The following is a 13938-nucleotide window of genomic DNA, read 5'->3' on the forward strand; positions in this document are numbered from 1 at the left end:
GCGAAAAAAAAAAACAAAAAAAAAAAAGCAAAATAAAGAAATAAATATTTTTCCATTATTTTAAATTATTAGAAAGTCAAAGATTTGACTATTTGAGCAATAAGTTCGTCAATTTCCCCCAAAAAAAGTGAAAAATCCAAAAAATTGTTCAAAAACGAGTAAGATCGAAATTTTAATGCTACCCCTATTTTTTATTTTGAAATCAAAAAATATTTTGAGGTCGCTCAAAGCGCTCAGAGTTTTCCATGTATTTTATATGGAAGAAAAAAAAACAACTTTTCGTAGAAATGGTATAGAACTCTTGAAAATCAATATTCTTCGATAGGAAAACTCTGGTTCTCTTCAGGAGATTTTCAAAATAATAATACCCAATTGTTTATTTAATAATTTTTTAATACTAACGATTTTTATTGGTCCCCCATTGCCTTTTGCCGGGGTATTTTGGGGGTTTTTTCCGGACATATAAATATAGTTACTATGAAAAAATGGTTAAATTTACGATTGGGTATTATTATTGGTAATCTCCTGCAGAGAAACAGAGTTTTGCGATCGAAAAATATTGATTTTTATGAATTTTATACCATTTCTACGAAAATTGGGTCTTTTTCTATATAAAATAAAAAATATACTTCAAGATAAAAAAGGGGTATATTTTCTCGGCATAGAACAATCCAGCAACAATGAGAGCATAAAAATTCCGACTTTACTTTTTCACATGCATTTTTGGACTACCCTAATGTACATATGGTACACATGTACTCGCATGATAACTACAACGATTATTGAATAGCTAAAAGGAGCCAAACAAAGGTCTAAGTGAAATGTTTGAACTATTAACTGTTGGGTGAAATCAAATTATATATGCCTCAGATGTCTCACAAACTGACAAAAATTACTTATAAGTCAGTGTCAAGTTTAATATGCTTGAATGGCAGTCTATGTGCTTTTGCCTGCTGAATCTAAATATGCGCATACAATTTATTTCAAGAAATTTACTTCCCAAAATTTAGAAAACTATAATTTTAAACCAAGAAACCATTATAACTTCAAAATTTAAGGAGATATGAAAATGTGTTAGAGATCGGGGTGAAAAATTATCTTAAGTTGCATTAAAATAACTAAGCTTTTTTTGCTAAGTTATAGGCCATTTTTCCCTTTTATGTATAATTGCATGAATTCCCGGAATTTTGGGGCCTTTGAGTTACGATGTCGTTTGTTATCCGATTTTGAAAATTTACGCAGAGCACGATTCAATGACCAAACGAATATATTTAAGACCAGTCTTCCTTTGTAACATAAAAAAAATGGCTCTATAGAAATAAGGCGCATACTAATGTACAGACATATGCGTACATATTTTAAAACAATTAAGAAACAAAGATTGTATACAATTGCTTAGAGTATGCGCAGGTATGCTGGGTAATTTTGCACACATGTTTATTGAAAGTAAACATATTAGGAGTCCATTAAGCCATAACAGGGGTCGGAAGTTGGTTACGTGTAGTCGCTCACGCAGTGATTTCGCGGCCTAACTACTCAGAGTTTTTGGGGATTTGTTTGGATACAATAAAAAAGCTATCGGTTGATATTCAAATATGGAAATGGCATTTTAGTAGTTGGAGGCATTTCTTAAAAATATGTATGTGCATTAGGTCGTAGCGGAAGAAAAAAGTCCGCCGTACTTTCCTGAGTCTAAAGGTAATTTCGAAAAAAAATTATATTTTTATTTTAGCCGAACGTAGATGTCGCTATTTTAAATTTTTTTCATATCTTCCGCATTTGTAGTCGGATCTGAAGGTATGATATATCGATATTCTTATCTCGAGGTGATACATTTTTGCTCCAAAGTTCATTGACCCTAAGTACCCGTTCTAGTACTTACACACTTTTGCTTAGGATGTGTTTTGATTGTTCCAGTAGAACTATTTAACAAAATTTGTTTAATACGGCATGTTCATATGTACATACATACATACATAGGTGTCACCGAAAAATGTAAAAATGCGACCCCTAGGCTGGCCAAAAAAAAATCGAAATTGCCTTCAAACTGAAATACTTCCTCAGCAATACCTCGGAATGCTTCGAAATTTCCACGCAAATATACTTTAGACTAGGCGGTACGGCGAGCTTTATTTTCTTTGGTGGTACTGTCTGATGTGCATATGTACGTACACTGAGAGAAATAACGCATAGTAAAAATTAATACCTTTGATTACCGTATAAAAATGTTCGTATTTAAAAATAATAATTTCATACAAAACTTTATTACGCACGTATTTGACTGTTCACATCTAAATATGAATAAGTAAGTGTACATACGCATCCCCAGCATGCTGAGCGGTTACAACCAGGGTGTTCAGATTGTTTAAAAAGAATAGAGCTATTTCTGAAAAAAGTCGCCAAAAATCACCAATTTTTTTTTTTATAAAATTCATGAAATTGGCTTAAAAAGCTTCTATTTTAAACCAAAACCGAATATGATGCCTTCAGGGTAATCATAAATAACACAAATCACTTATACAATAGTGATGTACAAACTTTTTTTTTTAATATTCAGACGGGACCAAGGTCCGTTCCCGACACTCCCGATAAAACCGCAACTTCCGCAAATTCAGAAATTTTCCTTAAAAGCGATAAATATGTCTGCACTTTTTTATGTTTTATTGAGACAAAAACGAACAGCAAAGCAAAACAAAATAATCGGCAGATGCCAGATCTTTAATTATTATTATTTTATTTTTTTAAATTAATTTAAAACCTTGTGAATTTTTATTAGTTATAGATTTCGGGACCCACGGGACCCGCGGTACAATTCTGAAAAGCATCGGGATGGGCGGGATCGGGATTAAATGTTTATCCGTACAAATCGCGTGTTGTGGTGTTGATGGAAAGTCAACATTTGAAAGCAAATTTATATGTCTGGCTGTAGCTGAGTGTGCAAAGATGCTTGCCACAATTTGTTGATATCCAGAGAGGGTCTGGGTTCGAATTCCACTGCAGGCGACATGCAAATTAAATATTTTTTTACTTTTTGGTTTTTATCTTGATTATTCACTTCACGGATGCTTTTTCAGTACGAACGCGATCCTTTTAATATGAATTGAATATTTACCAATATACAGTACTTTCGTTGAATAACGTTTCTATCTAATTTTAATATTTTTTGCCCTCAGTGTACTAAGCACTTACAAAAAACAATTTCGTAGATTGGTGATTTTTTGAGCTGCATTAAGGTTGACCTTAACTCGTCTTGATGGAGTTATCATTTCTATAGTATGGCCTGTGTTCTCCTTCATCAAATCTGTCACGAAAGTGTTCCCGCCATATATTACGCGTATTATGGACGTCCCTTTGCCGATTTTATTCCCAGCCTCTGTAGAAACCAACGCCGATTTTGAAATCATTCGGTTGCTGCCTTTATTTGATGATCAAATTTAGGTCTGACATGAGCTCTTGCCTAAAAGCATTTCAAGCCATTCGCACTTCACTCTGTATCCATGCCATGAATAGCTGCTCACTTTAGCAAGATGGAGAGCCGTCCTTTTCTATTACATGCAACCCACGCTTTTCATTTTATATGTTATAAATTGAATCGATGAATCGGACAACCGTACAAAATTTGCGTTCTGACTATCGGCATACATAGACAAGTTCTAGATCTCGTAGTTTCCAATATATTTTTAATAGTAGTTTTACAGGAAACAAAATAGTCTTCCAATGACAGATGAAAAGGTATTCAGGTATTTGGATATTCACAGGATGTCGTAAATAAATAAATTTTATTCAAAACAGAGGAAAAATTCAACATCAATACTGTCATCTCGCTGTTATTTGTTATCGCTTTCAGTACTTGTGGTTTCCCATGATGTGATATGGTAATAAAACTCCAGTTCTTCGCCTTCAGTATAACGCAGTATCAAATTTTAAACAAAATGGCTATCTTACTTTAAAATATCAACAATTGGACTTGTACGGTTGTCGAACTCACCGATTAAATTATTTATGTGGCTATTTATATAGGAAACAGAATTTTCTATTCTTTAGTCCATTTATCAAACCGTGGTATATTAAAAAGTTTATTTTATTTGATTTTTTGCTACTTTTAAGGAAGACTGCAGAATTATTACTCTCGTGGCTGCTCTTACTAAAAAAAACTGGGTATGACTAGCGTGGACAGGTGCAGGAGCCTTGGAACATCTTCTCTGCCGATGTTCTGCACTGTCAAAAACATGACCAAAATGCTTGGGAGCCTACCAATTCGAGAAGTAAGAAGACTTCTCAAAAGTAGGGCTGAATTTTTTACTAAAATTCGTAAAAAGCGTTGATATCCTTTGTGATGTTTACTTTAACGCGTAAAAAGGACCGGTCTATGTGCGGCTCAACGCCGGCCAGGTTAACCTAACCTAATCTTTCATATGATCCAATACATACATACATGCGAACATATTTGGGGAGAAATCATCTCCTCACCCCTAATTTAATCTAATCCATCTGCTTGGCGGGACCATGAACGTTTGGGAGTTAACGGACCTAGACATGATTTACTTTTTCAATGCTTTTGTTTTTACCAGGAGGGCCCAAAGCCATTTCCATAACCAGTTTTATATTTCTGTTTGCCCTGTATAGGAAATAATAGCTCAGTCTGACTCTTTCCAAGGAAGTAGTTTACATTTTTTATGAAATTTTCAAAACTTTAATATACTTAATTATGGTATCCTATAACATCTTAAACATTAGAAAAGCGGCACGAGCAATTGAACAATATTAAGAATAATCTATTTCCAGTAATTTATGTTTGCAATTTCCGCAAAATTTTGATATATTGACTCTAAGAGTTTGAATTAATTTTATGTTTTAACTTCCACAGGACAACAATGGACCGAACGGCACGCTCTCAAAAGATACACCCTCCTTCGTTTCGTGGAACTGGCCGCTCATACGAAAATGCACCTTCTTCGTCTTCATGTCCAGCTTATTGGCTATGTGCGCAGTAGTGGTGGCCATGATTGTTACATTGCCGAAGACTTGCAACCCAAAGTGAGTAAACACATTTGCGTAGATTAGAATAGTTCGCACTGATAACTAAACTTAAGATTTCTTTTCCCACAGAACAGCTTGGTATCGCGGCAGCGTGTTTTACGAGATATTTCCCGCCAGTTTTCAGGACTCCAACAACGATGGCATCGGTGACTTGCATGGCATTTCCCAACGTGCCGACTACTTGGCCTCGCTGGGGGTGGCCGGCGTGCGCTTGAACTCCATCTTTCCCTCAACGAATTACCCGGATGACTTCGAGCACCCAACCTCGGTCTTTGAGGTAGCCAGCGTCTTGGGTGGCGATGCAGAAATTCAACAACTGGCGGCAACATTACACGAACACAATATCTCTTTGCTACTGGATCTACCAATTGGCGCGTTGATTAGCAGGTTGGATGACGCCACGACGACGGCACCCGCTATAGTAACAGTGCTGCCAATGCAATCAAATAATGAATCTGAAAATACTGATTCTAAAACAACAGCGAGCACAAAAACTGCATCGCAAGTTCCCATCTCATCTGCTGGCAATGCAATTAGCGCTGCTATACTAAAATGGTTACACCTGGGCGTGGATGGGTTTTATCTCAAAGGTTTGGAGCATTTCGCGCATGACGACCGTTTACTGGCGAATCTGCATGAGTGGAAGCAGCTTGTCGGTCCCAATCGCATATTAATTGCGAATGAAGCGCTAATTGAGGATTTGCATCCGGCATTGCATTCGTTGGTCTTGCAACATCTCGATCTGGTCGATGTACACTTGCATGTGTTGAATGGTACACTGAACTTAGAAAAACATATCAACAAAATTCTGAATGGTCCACTTGCACCCACCGAACAGGGTCCATGGCTACATTGGTCAATTGGCGGTGTTGATCAGCAGCGTTTTACCCGCAATGGCCGAACAAAGAATATCACTTTGGCTGCAACGCTCATGCAGCTCATGCTGCCAGGTACGCCGAATATCTTCTACGGTGATGAAATTGCACTGGAGGCTATCGCCGATCCGCACAGTGAGCACAATGACACCAAGCACTTGCACCATCTATCCACCATGGAGTGGTTAAATACGACAAAACAGTTTACGAATCGTGAAACATTGCCTTGGCTGCCACATACGGCGCGCCACAGCCACGATAACTTCCAAACTGTGGCGGACATGATTAAGTTACGTGATCGATCGCCTTCGTTGTATAAGAATGCCATCTGTAAGCCGGAAATGCCGCCGCTATCCAACACAGAAATACGTTCCAGCGGCAACGACATCTTGGTGGTTGAACGGGTCTATCCGCGTCGCAACTCATTTGTTTCGGTGTCGAATTTCGGTGAGAAGCGGGTGTCCTTGGATATGACCGCTATGTACTTTAGTGGCGTAAAAATGCTTGACGAGGAACAAGGTCAGAAAGTTTATTTTTCAAACTTCGAGATTGGGCCATCTGAAACAATTGTTGTCAAGCTGGATAAGTAAGCAATAGGGGACGGGCCACCAACTTGGAATTGAAAAACTTGCGTATGCCAAAGAGGAGAGAATTTTAAAATAGTTTTTCAGTTTGCGGTTTATTACTTATTGTAAATAGTAATTTAAAGATTTTTTATATGTAGTTGTTTATATTTACTTTTAAATATGTACTTGCTCAAAAAGCGTTGAATAAAGCATTTGCGTTTTAAGGCTCCAACCAATGGTATGTTGCAGACACAACTCAAAATTACGTGTTTGTAAGAAAATGCGAAAAACTATTTCTTAACGCTTGCTAATCATGGGTAACTGACATAACTCCCATGGGCCCGTGGAACCTATTTCAGACTTAATTTCCACGAATATTAGACATAATTTCCAGAAGATTTTCATGAAAATCTCATTGAAGTTATGTGTGACTTTACTTCCACAATAATTACATCGCCAGAGAGGGGGAGCACCATCCTTAATATACAATTATTATGGAACTTATGTCTGAGATAACTTCCATGAATCACATCTGTGGAACTAATATCAGACTTTACTTCCATGAACTATAATCATCGACCGATGCTAGTAATTTTACGACGTGGAAGTTATGTCGAAACCCCCTATTCATATGGACAAGGAGTCTTTACCTTAGGTTTTTTCAAGAAACCTATGTACATATCTGTATCTCGCTAACCGGTTTATGAATTTCCACTAAACTCGGTACATTTATCAACCTTTGCGCAAAAAGTAATATGCTGAAAATTTTGGAAATCGGACTAAAATTACGCACAATTAGGACCGTTTTCTCAAGTAATCCGTAACTTTAAAACTAACTTTATATTTAAAGATTGCATTAAAATTTATGATTGTGTCCAAAGTAAGGCATTTTATTATCGGGTTTAAATTGGTTTACAACCAAAAACCATACATTGGACAAAACCCGCTAACAGAAATGCTTAACTTTAGATATAGCTTTCTTTTTAATCCAACCTTTAAATATGAAGTGAGCTTTAAAGCTAAAGGTTACGTCGGAAAACGACCCTTACCATGTAACGGTAAATTTCGGAAATACGATTACTCCGATATTTCAATAACTTATAACAATCTTTTAATAAGAAAGAAGATTATAGATTTTTGTAAAATGGGCGTGGCACCACCCAACTTTGATTACATAAGTGTATATCGATAACCGCCTTATCGATTTCCACCAAACTTGGTCCAATTACAGTGAACGCCCAATATAACGAATCTTATGTTATTCGCCTTGTTCGTAATATAGAAATAGTTATTAAATCGAGTGATTTTTTTTGTTTTAACTATAACACCGAGAGACATAAACAAAAAAAAATCAAAACACTCGAAAGAATCGATATAAAAAATTATTATCAGTGAAATGTAGAATAACAATATGGGTACCAAATGAGAGAGAAAATTCTGTAGAATTTATAAACGATAAATTTTTTGATTTAAAAAAACGAATAGGTATTGAGAATGCGCTTTTAATAAATTTTACCTTTTTAACTTAGTAAAGTTTGCAGGACGAAATTCGACGATGAGATCGTGTCGTTAGTCCTCAATAATTTTTTTTTTTCAAAAATAAATATTGCAAATTTTCGAGAATATTGAAGGACAACATTTGCAAACGACATTTTCCATTTTGCCCTTAAAAAAAAATCCTGACGACAGAGAGAAAAACTGAGTACGCAGTTTTACAATAATTTAAACATAGTTTTGCGAATATATTCAGCATCATTGCGTAAGTCGTAAATTAGGCTAAATTGTACGACTCCACAACGACTAAAATCGTCGAAAACCATACAGTGCTGCCAAGTTTTTCCGTTTTAATGCACTAGTCGAGTGGAAATTTTAGGCAATGACGTGAAATTTTCGATACGATTCGACTCTCGAAAAACGACTCGCATTCGACACGCTTCTCGCAATGAGGGTGATTAGTTTTTGTGTGTGTAAAATTTACTGTCGTATGGTGCAATACCCCAATCTTTTCAATAAAATAACTGAATGCCTTCAGTTTGAAAAAATATATAAATACTGTCTTTAATTCAAAGACAAAAAACATTCAAACATTTTGTGTATTTATTTTTTACAGACAATTTCCAAGCTTTTCTTCACTGCGATTATTTTTTTGCAAATCCTTTAATACCGAAAGTAACTTGATGTTAAAACAAACTTTGATTTTGCAAAGAACACGAAGTTTCAGCAAAAAAACATAAACAGCTTTCGTTATATGTATCGAAAAATAAAAATCGTGTGCGTGAGATAATTTTGACGATGCGTTGAACCGAAAATTCGTTATTCCGAAAGTTCGTTCTACTGGACGTGCACTGTATTTCAATATACCATAGCATATTATGTCAAATGAGTTGTGCAGAAATAAAGCGTCATATGAGTCTAAACGCTACAAGAATGAGAATTTGTCAAATAATACATCAAAACCCTAATGTAAAACACCTCTCTATGGTACCACAACCAGACCTTTTGCCTCGGCATATAAGCGCGCGTTTGGCATTTGCCGACAAGTACCAGTTTTAGGATGAGGAGTGGCAAAGCGTGATGTTCAGTGACGAAAAAAAGTGTTCAATCTCGAGTCTCAATCTGAGTTTTATGTTTCTTATATGATATTACTCTGGAAATACATAATTAAAAAAAAAAACTTTTATAACTGCTTTTATTAATAATTTAATGACTTTGAAGCCGTGCACATACAATTTCTTTACTCAGCTATTTATTTGTTTTAGTATATCTTTTCAAATTTCGATTTAATTAAAATTTCGCGTTGGAATCCTGTTCTTTATACAAAACTGAACGGTTACGTTATTTTGGCGGTTAGAGCTCGATATGTAAATAAATGTTCAAGATCATAGGGCTTTGAAATGTTTTTGCGTTCGAACATTTGCATCGCATTAAAGCTGTAAGTACAAGTGCAATGTCCCGAAGACAGCGCCATGCGCTCACGTAATAACTTTTACTAGATATGATCGGAGCACACTTGGCTGACTTCTTAGATTGATAAGTCGTTTGCTTGATGGGTCGGTTATTGCTACATATCGCCTTTTTTGGTGCCGCTTTTATTTGCAGGGAAATTAATACAATTGGTGGTATGCCCAGCAGTTAGGCAAACCCTCAGCCTAAAGCTTCGTACAATAACCAAAAGAGTTGCACAAGCGGCGATATATTCATATGTACATACATACATATATACAATGTACATACAAACACATGCATATGCAGAGCTGCAACTGGACGCATTTAGTTACTCTTCTTACTGGCTTATTTGCCTCTTTGAGTACGTAGTATTTGTACAAAGCCAAAGCCTGAGGTAAGAAATAAAGAAAGCAAAAAAAAAAAATGTGCTCAGCTACGTACATACACATCAATGTAAACATAAGTACGCAGGCGTAAACGATTGGCGTACTAGCGACGTTCGTATGTACATATAACACTGAACATAAATAGTATTCGTCTCTACTACAGATTTTGCAATATTTTGCCCAACTTACCGAAGAAGTGGGTGAAGCGTGCCTTAATCAGCTTTTCTTCACATACATAGATATGTATGTATATGTAGATATCTGTGATCATATGGAATGGTAGTTTAAGTCGGGAATTTGGCGCCAAGCCTTTGAAGAACTCTTGGCAAATAAAAGTAAAAAGAATAGTTCTGACGATATTCTGTTTAAATGTTAACAAAAAATTTCCTTGTGGTTTAAACAATAAACGGAATGGCGTATTAAAATAAAGCCAGCCTCTCGCCTTAAGCTATTATTCGATATGACCACAGAATAGGGATGTTTCGAATTTTTTATATTTTTCACATTCGCGAATCTTAGGATAACATTAAAAAAATGCTATAATCGACTTAAGTCATCGATTTTATTATTCAAAAATTTTGTAAATTATTACAGTATTGAATGAGTGCTTAACCTATATAGTGTTTTATTATAGTAGTCAAAGTTCAAAAGCGGCATATTATATTTAAAAAAAAATTAATTTTGCTGCCCTTTATCCCATGAGGCGATTTCTTAGAGGCTCGTATATAAGGCCGGCTGCACTGAACAATTGCTCACTAGGAACGCTGGCAGGTGGAGCGTTCAAATATTTGCGGGCCAGATCTGTCAATTTGTCGTATTTTAGTTTAGTTTTCCACCAATCGAAGGGATTTTCACCGAGATGAGCTCGTTTTTCTTTAAGATAGGCCTTGAATTGAGCTTTAATTTAACATTTTTAATTTTTGTTTAATTTTAATTAAACATTCGTGCTTTCGCTGGAGGAATCTAAAATTATTTCTAAGTTGCTTATAAGACTTTTAGCAGTACTTGTTGAAGGCCCATCAATGTTGCTTGATATATTACTTAAACGTTTAGCGTCTGAAGCTAAAAGCCGGTTATTGTGCGCACCCTGGTTAGACAGACTTAGAGCCATTTCAAAAATATTAGAGTGGACTCTCTGCCCATGTACACATTCGCATTCGCAAAACATTCGTATCATTTCATGCGAATGGGAATGTGTAAAATGATGCGAATCATTTGCATAACGAATGCGAATGCAAATATTCGCAACATCCCTGCTACAGATATATATATTACACCGTATCAACAGATGTTCGTCATACACCTCTGAGTTCAGACAAGGCAATTTCGAAATAAAGTAATATAAGAAAATTTTAAAACAAACTTTTATTTAGATGAGGGGTCTTTTCTGACATATTAAATCCTCTTCTTCTTATTTGACGTTGTAACCGCCAAAGCGATTTTGGCTGAGTTCAACAGAGCACGCCAGTCGTTTCTCTTCTGCGCCAACTGACGCCTGATCGCAGCGTGACCCTGTAGGTGGCATTATTTTTCTCTGCAGCTTCTTGACACTCCTTATCCTATCAGTTTTGCTTTCGGACTCGCTGAAATCCGTTTACTGCTTCTGCGGCGGTATTTAATGAACGCCGTCGGTTTGTTGAAGAGTGCCCTATGAGAGCAGGTGTGAGAAACGAGTAGCGAATGAGTTGGCCGTCTGTTGTGGCTGCTTTTCGACATTAAGATTTCCTTGTATTTTTTGGGCGCACATTCTTGGCTGTAACAAGATAGTGAGCCGAGTTTCTCCATCTTGAGACATCCAAATAGTTTTATGGATCTTTTTATGCTAATATACGCTCCAAGCGCTTATAAAGGAGATCCTTGATCTTCTCGTCCTTCTCTTCCGTCGCGCAGATGAGCGATTGTGCTAGACGTTCGTCCACCGGGGTGAACGTCAGTACTCACAGACGGAGTCTCTCGTCCACTACAAATCCAGCACCGAATTTGCGCTCCTTTACATGGTAGCTGCCTGGCCCCGTCTAACGCATTTCTTGGATGGCGGTGATATCAGCTTTTGTCCTTACGAGGACATCAACCATCCGGGCAGAGGCAACTTCCCCAATAAGGGTCCGGACATTCCAGGTGCATGCCCTTAATTCGTAGTCCTTTGAACGTTTGCCGTGATTGTCATCAAAATGGTAGTCTCTATTGCTGGAACGGGGGTGGTTTCGCAACCCGCTTCCTCCAAGACAGCCGCCCGCTTGCATCCCCAGTTACTGATGAACAGGCGCTGCACACCGCAGTGAGCAAGAGTCGTGACTGAGTGTAGCGACTTTACCACATTGCGCAAAAACTCCAAACTTCGACAGACCATATCTCGGAAGAACAGAAAGATAAAAAGTATTTCTCGAATACGTGTTCGCTTATTTCATGCATAGGACCAACAAAAAATGTAAAGCTTATCTAACTAAAAATAATGCCTAATATAAAAGGAAATAAGGGAGCGGTGCTTGTACCCTGGTCTGAGTATTTGACGAATAAAATTTTACCTCACTGTATGTAAAATTGCCAGCCGATGCTTGGATTTGGAGAAAGAAGAAATGCTAAAGTGTAAATGGAAGTATGGAGAAATTTAATGCAGCGAGACAGCGACAGTAGCAGAAAAAGGTCCAACGACAGCACAGCTATTGAGGTGCAAAAAATGGTTAGTTTGTTTTGCTATATCCAACCACACAGACGCGACGCTCGTTCGCTTGAATAATTTACATACGTAACAAATTATTTGTGGCGTACTTTATTGAATTTTTTACGTTGTTGTTCATTAGATTCTAACTACTGGTGTACTTTGTTGCAGTAACTACACATACGAAGATTGGTTGCGTACACTGAAGAGCCGATACTTCCATCACACAACGGCAACAAATAATTAATCAGTCCCGGTTCTTTCATTTCGACGCACTTGCAATGGCTACTTTGTTGCATCACTTTGTTGTGATTTTGTTCATTTTGTATGCTGCGTGTATGGCCTGGGGTCGCGCGGCTAATTCAAAAACGGTGCCTACGTCGTTGGTAGACAGCGGCAAACAGCTATTCGTCTTTGGCAGCGGCAAAGAGACGAGTCCGCCAGACTTTGTGCGCTTGGTTGTGATGCGGCTCATTTATGGATTGGCCTCGACAATGGGACTAGAAGAGCGGCTAGAGGATGCTTTCAATGGCGCCTTTGTGCCACCGAATGCAGACGACGGGTTCTTCAGTTTCGGCGGCTCCGATTATGATGGGGGCGATGATGGTGGGCTGGGTGCACTCTTCGATGATTTCTAGAAAGGAGTGAAGAGCATAATTTGTTTGTGTTTTTAATAAGTAAAATTTAAGTTTTTAAGCAATTGACGATGGGCCAAAGTGAAGATAAGAACTTAATTAGTGACCCAAAAATTAATATAGGTGCGTTTAATTGTAGTAATTTATTTTAATTTTGTAATACTTTCTAAGTAAATGTGCGGAAAAAAGCAGAAAGTGGTAGTGCTTTTTTGTAACCGCACAAAGTGTGTTTGCTTTTAGTTATGTAATAAATAGAAAACGTATTGAAATGTGTTATACATGTGTTAAAAATAAAAAAATTAAAAATTAATTATGAAACCAAAAGTGGTAGTCATTCTACAGTCTGAACTTTCTTTTCTGCATACTCGTAAATGTGTGCGTCGGTATGTTAATTTAATGTGAATACATTTTGGTTTAAAACGAAATCGAAAATTAAATATTAATAATCAATTGGCGACACGCTTGCACCCACAAATCAATGTACATATGTATGTATGTGTGTATGTACATTAGTATGCGCCTTATTTGTATGGAGAAAATTTTTTTGTAAGTTATAAAGCAAAACTCCCCCTAGATGAGTTCGTTTGGTAATAAAAACGTGGTCTGGGAAAAATTTTCAAAATCGGGTAATGGGAAGACGTGCATCAAGAGCTCTTAAGTTACATACGCTTAATCATTAAAATGTAGATAAAATATGGCTACGTAATTTTCATATATCGTAAGGTATGGAGGTTATAGAGCATTTTTGCATAACTTTAGAGTCTTTCCATTATCCCATTTTTATTTATTTTTTTTTCACAGAGCACATTTTTATGACCAAATGAGCACATC

General features: G+C 36.8%; 2 protein-coding genes across 2 annotated transcripts in view; both read left to right on the forward strand.

Moving 5' to 3' along the window:
- LOC118735445 overlaps positions 1 to 6743 on the forward strand; it is a 10323-nt gene extending 3580 nt beyond the window's left edge. The window contains exons 3-4 of the mRNA XM_036465201.1: positions 4868 to 5037; positions 5110 to 6743. Of these exons, the coding sequence (XP_036321094.1) occupies positions 4868 to 5037; positions 5110 to 6505 (1566 nt within the window). The 3' untranslated portion in view covers positions 6506 to 6743. The remainder of the gene's footprint in view (positions 1 to 4867; positions 5038 to 5109) is intronic.
- A 5665-nt stretch (positions 6744 to 12408) lies between these two features.
- Positions 12409 to 13431, forward strand: LOC118735446. The gene is made up of 2 exons (XM_036465202.1): positions 12409 to 12493; positions 12644 to 13431. Exon 2 carries the CDS (start codon positions 12754 to 12756, stop codon positions 13108 to 13110), a length of 357 nt encoding a protein of 118 aa, XP_036321095.1. The 5' UTR covers positions 12409 to 12493; positions 12644 to 12753; the 3' UTR covers positions 13111 to 13431.
- Positions 13432 to 13938: the final 507 nt, after the last annotated feature.

This window comes from Rhagoletis pomonella, unplaced genomic scaffold (assembly GCF_013731165.1).
Source record: "Rhagoletis pomonella isolate Grant_MI unplaced genomic scaffold, Rhpom_1.0 Rhpom_scaffold_00003, whole genome shotgun sequence".
NCBI lineage: Eukaryota > Metazoa > Arthropoda > Insecta > Diptera > Tephritidae > Rhagoletis > Rhagoletis pomonella.